At 40.8% G+C, this 13,312-nt stretch overlaps 1 protein-coding gene across 2 annotated transcripts in view; it reads left to right on the top strand.

Annotated features, from left to right (window-relative positions):
* slc8a4b (solute carrier family 8 member 4b) overlaps positions 1-13,312 on the top strand; it is a 66,281-nt gene that overhangs the window by 47,722 nt on the left and 5,247 nt on the right. For both annotated transcript variants that reach the window (XM_059535912.1, XM_059535909.1), the window contains 3 exons: positions 5,769-5,875; positions 7,254-7,378; positions 7,732-7,831. In XM_059535912.1, coding sequence (XP_059391895.1) covers positions 5,769-5,875; positions 7,254-7,378; positions 7,732-7,831 — 332 coding nt within the window. The remainder of the gene's footprint in view (positions 1-5,768; positions 5,876-7,253; positions 7,379-7,731; positions 7,832-13,312) is intronic.

Here is a 13,312-nt window from a genome sequence, read left to right as displayed (position 1 = left end):
TCACATCTATGATATATAAAGCTGCACAACCTCATGTCTCTCTCTCTCTCAAGCATGCAAATATTGTTTTGCTGAACAAACAGATGCTTAAGATCAGATGCTTGACAGACATGACCTAAACCCATCTGTGCTTAAGTTTATATGCAAACAATTTCATATCAGATTATAGAATTAATATAGTGCTAGTAGGAATGCCAATTCACTTTCATCAATAATTATTAATAATAATAATTATAATAATAAATAATGAATAAATTTGTTACACAAGTTGGAATTTAAATGATGACATGAAATTAAACAATAGCTCAGCTACAACTTAAATGGCTGGTTTGGGATTAATTGAATCAACTGGTATTAGACTGACAACCCTAGGTTGAAGTAATTATGAGAGGATGTGTTCAAATCACTTCTCTTTAAACGAAGAAATTATCTCAATGCACACTCATGCGATATTCATTGCACAAGTTTTTTTGATTTGATGGTTATTTTGATTTGATGCTTCATAAATTACATTGGAATATTTATCATTTTAATCTAAAGTGACGCTGCTTAAACTCATACTGCATTTGTGGCTCAAGGAGAGATTAGCAGGTCACATGATACTCTCACATGTGTGTCTGCCTCACTATGAATATGAGATTAGATTTTAATTCAGAGGGTGTATTTTATGACTGTATGTGAAAGTGTGCATACATATGTTCTTGTCTCCTACAGTATGGTCTTTGTCTAAAGAATAGTTAATACAAATAACTAATAGTTAATACTAATAACTAAATATTTAATATTAGTTGAATAATTCACACCATGTATGTATGGCCCCCTTATATAAAAACTCTTAGCTCCATGTGAATGGGGATCTGTATACATTGTTGTTTTGTAAACAGTGTAAACACTTGTAAAAAGAAACCCATAAATGCAACATTTAAACATTTAATCAACATTTAACATTCAACATTGTATTACATTTTATATGGTTTATCAGGGTGAGTAAATGATTCAATTTGGGTGAATCATCTCTTACATAATGTAAATAGTTTTGAAATAACCGTCACAATACCATGATTAGAATGATCACTATATTCATAAACAATGGTATTTGCATGGTTTTCCAAGCTACTTACTGTGCTAATACTTTTGCATTACCATAGTTTTATGAAAATAAAACCATTTTTGTCAAACAATTCTTCTTCAGACATTCACTGTATTCTTCTCTACTATTTGTTCGTAGGTCAGAAGTAATTTACTGGCAAACTACAGATCCGTCTATGGCATCCAGCTTGCATGTTCTTTTCAGTTCATACAAAAGCTCTACCACATTCTTTTTTTTTCTCCTTACTCTCTGCTTCTGTCAAGCCAATACTTTTCAGAGTGACTGACATTTAAATCCTTTTTATTCCACATCTGTTGGGATGAACTATCCTTGTCTTTCTTTCCTTAGGGTCTCTATTTGTGGCATTTGTTGACTAACATAATAACTGTAAATGTCCATGACTATTATGTAAAGGATTCTCTAGACTCAGACAATCACATCTGCCCTCAGCCTTGTCACCCTTGAAGGTGAAGGGTGTAATATTTTGTGAAGTTAAAATACTTTCTCCTAACACAGTCTAATGTGCAGAGACAACTATAAATAAGCTATTCATAGATTTTACTTGAATAGTGGAAACATGTTTGCTCCATGCCACTTTCAAAACATTGCTTTAGTGATACTGTTTCATCAGTGCCACTGTTTCATTTGTCAAAACTGTCAGTTAGGTGATGGGGTTAAAGAACTGGTAGATGTGTTAGGGAAACCTGTTCGTATACAGTGATTATTTTTCACTGTTTATTTGGCTGCAATGACACACTGCAGATTTAACTTGATTTTGGCAATGCTAAATGCTAATAATAATGAAATGCATAAATCCCTTTCCTGATCATGAAATTATAGGTTGGTGTGGAGCATTTATCTTTTTTAATCAGCCTCTGTTCGTGTGTGAGTTGCATTAATTAAATCAAAGTTCAACGTACTGAACATGATGGTCCTTGTGTCTTATTAATTATCACTAACCACAACCTGCTAATCATCATGATAAGCAAGCAACAGGAAGTCAAGTGTGGAATTTTGATTAGACACTGATTATTGGTGTGAGTGTGAGTGTGTGTGTGTAGGTGATGATCAGATGTCTTTATCTGATGCTGTATACACAGCTTCCAGTTCAATATTTCCAATATCGTTACTATGAAGCAAACTGGCTGTGATTCTGTGTTATTTATTATGAATCTCCTCTCTGTGTTTAATTTAATGCTTCGAGGCTTTCTTTAGAAATAAAAAAAATACTCAAGAAAATGAAAGTGGAGTGTTTTAGGACCTGCACTTAGAGAATGAGCTCATCAGTGCTTCACAATGCAGTTGAAGTGGAGAAAACAGTCAACATACCTTTTTATAGACACCACCCTGACATCATGAAACACTCTGGGGCAAATTCACATTTGTGTATATTATTTCAGTGCCAAATCTTGCATTGCACTGTACAATTTTAGACCCAATTTTATAGTCTGCTGTAAGTCATCAGTCATTAGCGACCTTTCCACAATCAGGCCGAACCGTTCTCGTTGCCTAACCATTCCATTCCATACAGAAAACATAACTGGAACCATTCTTTAGCGTTCTTAGAAATGTTTGACCTGATGGTGGAAAGTTGCTTTTGATTGATAATTGCGATGAAGTTCTGAAAGAACTCCTATTAGACCTATTAAAGAACCAATAAAATAACAGCAATTGATGATGATGTGTATGAATTTGAAAGACAGAGAGTGAGAGATGTTCTGTTACAAATTTTAATGCTAACTTGTCTGTATGATATGCAACATAATTATCTTTGGTTTCTGTGGTTCCCATTTCGGTTTCATGTGTCACTGAAGAATCCAAATGACTGACCAACGAACCAAAACTGTTAAAAGTCTTATATTAGAGACATGTAGGCCTACTGCATGGTCCAACATAAAACATTTACACATTTGTCCAAAGCAGCATACATCATTTTCAGGGTATAAGATGTACAGTAGGCTACATTTCTATCAATCCTACCATTCTCTGTGAATCTAACCTACGACCATGATGTTGATAGAACCATGATCTGCTGTGTGAGCTATACAGGAATGCAATACAAAATGTAATTGATAATGTTGTGATATTAGCTTGTACACAAGATCTCACCAGACTCATATAATACAATTTGATTAATAACAACATAAAAGTCAAAGTAATCTCTTTTAAATTCAATAACAGTGTGAATGTTGCAAAGTTCACATATATGCGACAAATTCAATTTTGCAACAATTTTTAATCAGAAATTGCAAATATTTGCAAATAATTACAAAGGAATGGCAAGTAACACACTGAATTAAATGATTTGAAAAAAAGGAAATGGTATTCTCTTGTAAATTTTATTCTAATACTTGTATTGAACATTTTTACTACCAACACTACCAGCCACAGTTAGCGCTGGTGCTATTAATGTGTGCAAAAATAGGTGATAAATATATGTTTATTTCACAGGGATATATAGATCATGGGTTTGAGTTCATAGAGATTGCATGAACTGAATAAAGGGTACACCTTGCATGCAGTGTACGCTGCTTTTTCTAAAAATGCAGAAATGTAAAACTAGGTGTGCACTTTCTGCATGTTAAAGAGCCTCTTTAAGTGGCTGTGTTGGAGTGATGCTGTAAAGTACACCAGTTCATGCTAATCTGCTGCACTCAGAAATGACCTGAAAGTTGGCAAATTGTGGCAAGCAAATTATTTTCAGCACAGATGTTTTGGTCATGCTTGCGGTGTCACCCAATTTGCATAAATCATTTAGTGAATTAGGTGTTAAAACAAAACAGACAGCATGGGTAAATAAACAACGCTATCAGCAGACACGGTTCAATCTTAGTTAATTTGCTTATATTTCTCTCACTTACTTTTTGTCCTTTATTTCTTTACTGCTTCTCCTTCTTTTTTCTACCTCCTTCTTTCTTAGTCTTTTACAATATTAAAGAGTAATGTATGTGTGAGGGAGAAGCAGCAGGCAAATGCAATAAAACATAGCTGACAAGATCTTAATTGAGCTGCTGGATTCAGCTCAAGAACACACAGAAAAATCTAATAAGAGCCCAGTGGGAATGGGATGAGGGCATAAAAAAATTTACTAGTTGGGAGAGAGATAGAGAGCGGGAATTCAAGAGTGTGTTTAGTTAGGAGGAGAGCAGGAGTTTGAAAGCTAGAGGACAGAGAAAGGCAAAGAAAAGTAAAAAGAACTCAACTGTATTTCCTCAGTCCTCGTAGGAGAAGTTTGAATCTCAGCTCATGAATAATCTAAGATATAGTTTGAATTAATGGATTGAGCAAAACATGAGCATAGGAAAAGTGTTGAAATTGCTCCATTGGGAAGGAAGAATAAATATAAGAGACATATGATCTGTAATACTTTAAAATTCAGAACGTTTGCTTCTGAGTTTGTGCAGTTGCACTTATATACTTGAATGTATGGAATGTACAGAAAATCACACGGTCAACAGAAGAATTTTTCATCCTCCTTAAAAAATGTATTCATTCTCTTTGTCTCTGTCTTACATTTTCTGTTCCTCACAGAGAAGAAGATGAGATCTATTGATTAAGCCTGCTTTAATTTAATGTATCTGTCAGTTGTAATTGAACAAAGATGAATGAATGTGTAATGAAGTCAGTGGGTGGTGAAATTGGGAACACTATATAACACTATAACGTCTTGCGTATCCATACATGGACACACATAAACAGTCTGTGAGTACTGTTGAGACTCTAAAAAGTATAAATATATAATATCTAAATAAATAATATATCACTCTTCCACTCTTTAATTTTCTTTTTTAGTCTGTCCCAGATTTGATATCCCCTACAAAATACAACTGTGGTCCTGAGTGGACTTCTGGTAGACCTTTCCATATTCTCTCCACTATGAATATTGCAGTGTTTTTTTTCTTATTTTTCAAGACCTTATATTTACAACTCATTCAAGTTGCAAATGTACTTTAATGTAGTGTGCACCAGGAAAATTGTTCACAAATGTTTGCAAACATTTAATAAAGAAATGTTTTATCATATATATTCAGCATCGCCATGGCAATAATCAATTACATTTTAAAATATGTTAAAACAGAAAACAGTTATTTTGAGTTATAGAAATATTTCATAATATTACAGTTTTATTGTATTTTTAACCACAGCGTGTCACATGTACCACAAAAAACTACTGGTATTATCATGGTACTGTATTTTTGTAAGTAATTTCTGTGCAGGATTGGCTGAACAGTTTCACTGTGCTTGTTAAACTATTGTGCAGTTCTTACTATAGCTTATGTTGGCTGTCTGAGGAGAACAATGCTTTAATATCTCTATATGGGAGGAAGATGTTCTCACTTTGTTTATTAATTACGAAGCAATTATTCTGAAACCTGTACTTAAAGTTTCCACCCTCAGTGACATTTACATTTGGTCAAACAAAACATCATTAATAATGCATGAATGATGATGTGTTTTGGGTGTGTCCTTGTTTACTTTACGTCAGTGTTATGCAAATTCTGGTGTGAATTACAGATGAGTACACACAGATTAATTCAACTGAAATTCTTGCTGTTTTGAGTAATATAGTTTCACAGCATGTGTGTGCATTTTTTAGAATAATTAAAATAGAAATAATGTAAGTGTGATTAAAGAAATAGCACTGTGTCACCATGTCTCTATTTTCCTCTCTCTACAGGAAAATAATCGAGGTGAAGATTATAGATGACGAAGAGTATGAAAAGAACAAGACCTTCAGTATTGAGTTAGGAGAGCCAGTCCTACTAGAGATTGGACAGAAACATGGTAAATTTGCATCTACATTTAGTCATATAGCAGATACTTTTATCCAAAGCGACTTACAAATGAGGACAATAAAAGCAATCAAAGCCAAAGAAATAATATGTATGTACCGTGACAAGTCTTGGATCGTCTAACACAGTAAACTTAGCAATTTTTTCTGAATAATGAATAGAAATAAAACAAGTAGATCAAATAGAATTAGAATAGAGTTCTAGAGTTAGAGGGTGAAATTAAGATGGAAGGGATGCATTTTAGTTTTACATTGTGTGAAATGTGTGCACGTGTTTTTAAACATCTGAACTGGAATTCTGGATGCAGAATTCAAATTTTAATTTTAATAGGATTAAAATGGAATGAAATTCAGAGAATTTCACATTATTTAGCTTGATAGATCCTTTAAATGCAGGGACTGCAGACGAAAATTAACGTGTGACTAAATCTGGCAAATTTACATGATTCTCACGTCAATTAATGTACATTTCCTCCTTTTAAAATAAAGAATAAAGAATGATGTATAGTGTATATACCCATAATCAAAGAACTACCAAACTAATCAAATTGGCCTTTAGTATTGGTAAAATTTGTTTGTGTGTGTGGATCTTCAACTTACTATTTATTAATCTAAAGATTTCACACCTTTGCTAATGCAGCCTTTTTTGTGACACTTTTAGTAGCTCATTCTTAGATAATAACTAAAAATTAAACCTTCTTTCAGTCGAAGCTGCAAATAAAACGATGATGGAGATAATTTAATGAAGAGAGCATGAGTGATAAAAAGATAAAAGGTTAAAGATAAAAGAAAGTAAAAAAGCTAAATTAAAAAACAGGAGTGAAAGAAATTGACCGTTCACGATGGGCAGTGATTACGTAATTCCCTTTTCAGCTCTAAGACATTTTTAATGGAGTGAAAATTATTACTTTCTTTCCCTCATAGAATGCATCATTTCAAATCCCCTGGCTTAGTTAATAATGTGCACTGTAGGAAATATGTTTACAGTAAAGGCTTAAACAGGCTTTGAAGTTTGTTACCTCAGAAAATAATTGGCTGTCTCTGTATCACCTTGTGTTAGCAGTGTGACTATCACTATTCTCTACATTATTTATATAGCCTTCTCTGGCAACGACTCTTCCATTTTAAACGCCTTTCTTTACAATTCAATTAGCACAATGGCACACATAAGATTTATGAAATGAGATTTATCTAATAATCCTGCTTGTCAGTTTCAGAAATTGCAAATTGTATTAGTCTATCTAGCCATCAATCACAGTTATACCTGATCATTTTTGTTTGCGATGAGGTTTAATATCTGCATTGTACTAGCCGGACAAATATAGGGAACATGTTCCTAATAAGTTTTTCTTTGTCATGTTTAATGCTTAGGAGATTCTAATGAGAATAAGCCAGAGATCGGGGCAGAGGAAGAGGAAGTAGCTAAGATGGGATGTCCTAGTCTGGGAGAACATACCAGATTGGAGGTGGTGATTGAAGAGTCTTACGAATTTAAGGTAAAACTGCCTCTTTAACCTCTTTAAGTGATGCAATAATGCAACAAGATGATTTACAAATAATTTTTTTAGCAATACATACTGATTAATGTGTAATATTTAAGCCGTATCACCAGTCATGCTAATATAGCATTATTACTGTGGATGTGATATTATGTAACAGTTGAATAGGAATTTGAATATAAATATGAATATAAATATTTTCACCAACAAAAATTATTCCAAGCAAAGTCAAAGGATCAAACTGTGCAAGACTGACTGAAAGCCAGTATGGAACAGTTCTTAATATGTGGCTGCATCTGTGTGTTTGTGTGTGTGTGTGTGTGTGTGTGTGTGTGTGTGTGTGTGTGTAGAACACGGTGGATAAGCTCATTAAGAAGACTAACCTGGCTTTGGTAGTCGGCAGCAGTAGCTGGAGAGAGCAGTTTGTGAGTGCTGTAACTGTGAGTGCAGGTATGCTACTTCCTGTTTGTTCACCATTTACATTTTGTATGTTGGCATTATCATTCTTCATTAAGATGCTTCTACAATTATGAATATGTATTAATGCATTTTCAGCTTCTGCAAAAATAAGAAATGGGTTCGATTAAAAATATACAAGAATGTTCCAAATCTGGAGTCAGTACGTTTTGTTTAAATAAAAAAGTTCAATTTAACATTTTCAAAAGTTACACTTATATAACACAACACAAATAAATTCTGTTAATAAATGCTAAATGCAGATAATCCTGAAAAAAAAGAAAAAGCAAGTTTACCCATCAATATATTAAGCAGCACAACTATTTTCAACATTGGTCATAATAATACATGTTTCATTTGGGTACCAATTCAGCATATGAGAATGAAGGATTCTAAAGGATTCATGGCTTCTGAATTCAGCTTCACAGGGATAAACTATATTTTAAATTACAAATAGAGAACTATTTTAAAATATTAATGTTTATACTGTATATAAATTCAGCCTTGGTGATCATAAGACACTTCATCCAAATCATAAAAAAATCTTACTGAAACCCAAAGTTCCCTTTCAAGGGAACTTCGAACTGCGTCCTCTGAGGGGACACTATGGGGAACACCTCGTCGTGACCCGTGTCTGAAGCATACTTTGAAAAACGCCAACGTGTTGGCCGGCGACAGCCTCTGACGTCACTACCAGCGCGACTATAAATACGCGCCCGTAGGACCCGTCACTATCTTCTTCGTCTTCAGTTGACTGTTTTGTTTGAAGCGTGCATCTGAGAAACGACCAAAACGGTAAGAGCGATCTATTACTGTTTTCATCATGGCTTCCACTAGCAAGGCGTTTAGACAGTGTGTGCATCCGTGTCAGCGTTATCTGACACCCGATGACACGCACACTCTTTGCGTCTCTTGTTTGGGCGAAGAGCACGCGCGCGATGTCCTTGAGGGGGCGGTCTGCGTGCACTGCGAGCGTTTCTCTCTGAGAAAGCTCCACTCTCGTTTGTCTCTCTTTTCGAGGAAAGAGGGACAGCCATCTGGATCCCGCGGCTCAGGTCCCGCCGTTGCCGAGGCACGGAGGAGAATGAGCTCGTGGGGATCACAAATGGATCTCGCTGAGGAGTGTAGAGAGGGACCTTCCTTTTCACACTCTCTGGCGGCGAACGAGAGCGAACTTCGGGAGGCAGATGTGGTATCATTAACCCATTCTGACACTGAAGTTAGTGCTCTGCTGGGTTCTACCCAGGAAGAGCAGGAGATGTCTGAGAGTGGTGAAGAAGCTGAGGCTGAGCCTTCTCAATCCTCCTGTCCCGCGTATGAGGAGCTGTTAGAGGTTATGGATCGCGCCACGGCAAAATTAGATTTGCCATGGAAGCGTGCCAGCAAGGTGGCGCCACGAGGTCGCCTTGCTGAGCGGTACTTGTCTGACCATAGCCCTCCAGCCCAGGTGAGCCTTCCATTCTTGCCTGACTTGCATGCAGAAGTCGAAAAGGAATGGAAGAGGCCGTTTTCCTCTCGCATCCACCGGTTTCAGCATACGAGCTATGCTAATATCGAGGGCTTGCATGAGAACGGCTATGAGAGGATGCCCCCTGTAGAAGAGACGCTGGCTTGCTATCTCTCTGTGGGGCAAACATCCTCTCTTAAATCTCCCGCTTTGCCATCTAAGCCCCTCCAAGATACATCCCGCTTAAATGGCAGGTCATACGCGGCAGCCGGTCAGGCTGTGGCTTCACTGCACACGATGGCGGTGCTCCAGGCCTACCAGGCTGACCTGCTGAAGGACCTGGATACAGGTGAGGGCCTTTCACCTGACCAGGTAGCCGAGCTGCGCCGCACCACAGACCTCTCTCTCCGAGCTACCAAGCAGGCCGCCTCCGCCATGGGCAGGTCTATGGCGGCCATGGTGGTGACGGAGAGACATCTATGGGTGAACCTGGCTGACATCGGGAAGGAAGAAAGGGGGTTTCTTCTCGATGCTCCGGTCTCGCCTTCTGAGCTTTTTGGTACCTCCATCGAGATGGTGGTCGGGAAGTTCAGGGAGGCAAGGGCGCGCTCAGCGGCCTTTAAATCCTTCATTCCACGAAGGTCCAGGTCCGAGCCCGAGCAACTCAGGGGTCCTGGCTCATCTCGATCTGAGGGTCGTAGAGGGGCGCAGAAGGCTAGTGTTGCGGCTCGCGCTCCTCCCCCGCCTAAGGGCAGGGGCAAGAGGAACCGCGGGTCACGGAGCGGTAAGCAGGGTCTGAGGGACGTGATTCGGACGAGGCAGCGTCCTCGCCCGGGTCAGAGCGGTAGTATGACCTAGTAGCTCCGGATGTTTTTAACCTCTGTTTTTAACCTCTGTTTTTTGTCCTCCCCTGCCTAATTCCCCTGTAGCCACCAGCTTCCACCTGATCGAGGTTAGGTGGACGGTCTCTCACATAACAGTCTCCTTCTGGACCTATGATGTTTTGGTTGGTTCTATGTTCATAGCAACCGCCTTACTGACGGTCTGGACCAGAAGGGGGCGCCCCGCAGCGGGACTCCAGTACAGGAGGGTGGGTGAGTAGGTAACCCTTGCTCTACCTGTTTATGGACGTTATGTTGCTGGTGGTTATATGTCTACTAACAATCTCTGTGAGTTTCCTTACAGTAGCTAGGTGGCCAAAGAATTGGCACAGCACTGCAGGGAATTCCATAGATGTCCGGCTAGAGGACGCAGTGTCTCGTTCCCTCTCAGGGAACCATGGTTACATTCGTAACCTGAGACGTTCCCTTTCAAGGGAACTTCGAACTGCGTCCTCTGAGGGGCCGCCTGGCGAGGTGATGCTCCCCTCACCTAGAAAAGAGGGTTGGAGCTCACCGCTCCCGTGCGATCCAGCGCCTCTGCGATGCTTGGGAACCTCTCTGTACACACGCTTGCCTGTGTACTTTCTCAAAGCCACATAAGTGGTAAGTGTGCACGCAAGACTCTGCGCACTTTCTGAAATCCACATAAAGTGGTAAGTGTGCACGCAAGACTCTGCGCACTTTCTAAAATCCTGTATGGTAAGGGTTACGCGCTCCGCTTCGTTCCCTTTCTTGGGATGATTCGCCCCCGGTGTTCCTTGGGCTTCATCCAACCAGTGTGTATTTGTTATGCACCTCAAGCATCGCTTCCCTCAACATGAGGGGCTGGGTGGTCTCCCTGGAGATTTGGCTCCCACATACTGTGCGTCTCCACTAAATAGCATATTGTGGTTTTCAGATAGTAGGCTTCACCAGGTCTCTCTGAAGGTGAGCTCCCACGTTCGGCGGTCGCCAGGTAGTAGGCCTCACCAGGCCTCCCTGGAGATTTAGCTCCCACATACTATGCGTTTCCACGGAATAGCATGTTGTGGCTTTTTTCAGATAGTAGGCTTCACCAGGTCTCTCTGAAGACGAGCTCCCACATACTGTGGTTGCCAGGTAGTAGGCCTCACCAGGCCTCCCTGGAGATTTAGCTCCCACATATTGTGCGTTCCACTAAATAGCACATTGTGGTTTTCAGATAGTAGGCTTCATCAGGTCTCTCTGAAGACGAGCTCCCACATACTGTGGTTGCCAGGTGGTAGGCCTCACCAGGCCTCCCTGGAGATTTAGCTCCCACATATTGTGCATTCCACTAAATAGCACATTGTGGTTTTCAGATAGTAGGCTTCATCAGGTCTCTCTGAAGACGAGCTCCCACATACTGTGGTTGCCAGGTGGTAGGCCTCACCAGGCCTCCCTGGAGATTTAGCTCCCACATACTGTGCGTTTCATAAAGAAAATACGAGCTCCCGCGATTTGTGGTTGTCAGGTGGTAGGCCTCACCAAGCCTCCCTGGAGTTGAGTTCCATATTGCTTTCAGTTTCCACTGAGGTGGTTATCTGGTAACAGATAGTAAGCCTCTCTAGGCCTCTCTGTAGATGAACTCCCACATATTGTGGTTATCAGGTAGCAGGCTTCACAGGCCTCTCTGAATGTGAGCTCCCACATACTGTGGTTGTCAGGTAACCTTTCAGTACACACGCTTGCCTGTGTACTTTCTCAAATCCACGTAAAGTGGTAAGTGTGCACGCAAGACTCTGCGCACTTTCTGAAATCCACGTAAAGTGGTAAGTGTGCACGCAAGACTCTGCGCACTTTCTAAAATCCTGTATGGTAAGGGTTACGCGCTCCACTTCGTTCCCTTTCTCGGGATGATTCGCCCCGGTGTTCCTTGGGCTTCATCCAACCGGTGTGTACTTATTGTACACCCCAAGCCCCCTCAACTTGGGGGGGCTGTGTGGGCAATTCTCGGGTAGTTCAGCAGCACCCCCCTTTTCTGAAAGGGTCACCTATGAGCATGCTGCTCGGAGCTCGGAGTCTTCCTCTCTTGGGAGACTGATTCCCGGTTATTCAGAGCGCTCCAGTACCACATACTGTTTGAGACGCTCTGTGAGAGCAGGCATCCTGCTGAGGCAGGGGCTGAGGCCTCCAATTGCTCTGCTCCCGGGCCATTCTTCTACGAGCTGCTCTGACAGAGTCCCACGAGAACCCCTCCTTAGAACAGTATTTTAAATCCATGTTATGGTAAGTGTGCACGGGAGTCTTTGCGCACTTTCTAAAATCCACATTGTGGTAAGTTCGCACGCTAGTCTCTGCGTTCTTTCTAAAATCCCTAGATGGTAAGGGCTTCGCGCTGCTGCTTCGTGCCCTTTTCTTGAGTTGGTTTAAGCCCCGTTCATCTTGGGCACCACTCCACCTAGGTATCCTCGGATACCTATCTAGAACAGGGCGCCGCTACTAGAGTGCTGTAGGGACAGCCCTTTCGGCAGGTTTTTGCGAAAGCTAGCAGTAGCCCCTGTGTGACAGGCAAAGACTTGGTAGAGGAAAGTGCCAGGCTCTTAGCCGTATCCCTTTAAAGGAATCTCCGTGATTCCAAGCCTTTAGCTCTACCCCGGGCCAAGGCCCTACAGGATAAGTTGGGTATGTAGCTTAGGCCTTTGGCCGTAAGGGATAATGTCATAAGGCAGCCGTCAGACCGTCCCAGGGGCGACTCCCGGTGAAGAGAAAAGCGGTAGAGTTGGTACTTAGTGTTTGCCATGATTCTGGTCTGCACTCCCCTCAGCATGGCGGCGTGGGTATACTGTTCCCCATAGTGTCCCCTCAGAGGACGCAGTTCGAAGTTCCCTTGAAAGGGAACGTCTCAGGTTACGAATGTAACCATGGTTCCCTGAGAGGGAACGAGACACTGCGTCCTCTAGCTCCCTGCCATGCTTCGGACGCAAGCTTCACGAAGAAGATAGTGACGGGTCCTACGGGCGCGTATTTATAGTCGCGCTGGTAGTGACGTCAGAGGCTGTCGCCGGCCAACACGTTGGCGTTTTTCAAAGTATGCTTCAGACACGGGTCACGACGAGGTGTTCCCCATAGTGTCCCCTCAGAGGACGCAGTGTCTCGTTCCCTCTCAGGGAACCATGGTTACATTCGTAACCTGAGACGTTTTTACCC

This window comes from Carassius carassius, chromosome 3 (assembly GCF_963082965.1).
Source record: "Carassius carassius chromosome 3, fCarCar2.1, whole genome shotgun sequence".
Taxonomy (NCBI): domain Eukaryota; kingdom Metazoa; phylum Chordata; class Actinopteri; order Cypriniformes; family Cyprinidae; genus Carassius; species Carassius carassius.
The sequence above is the reverse complement of the archived record's forward strand: the minus strand, read 5'-3'. Positions and strand labels throughout refer to the sequence as shown.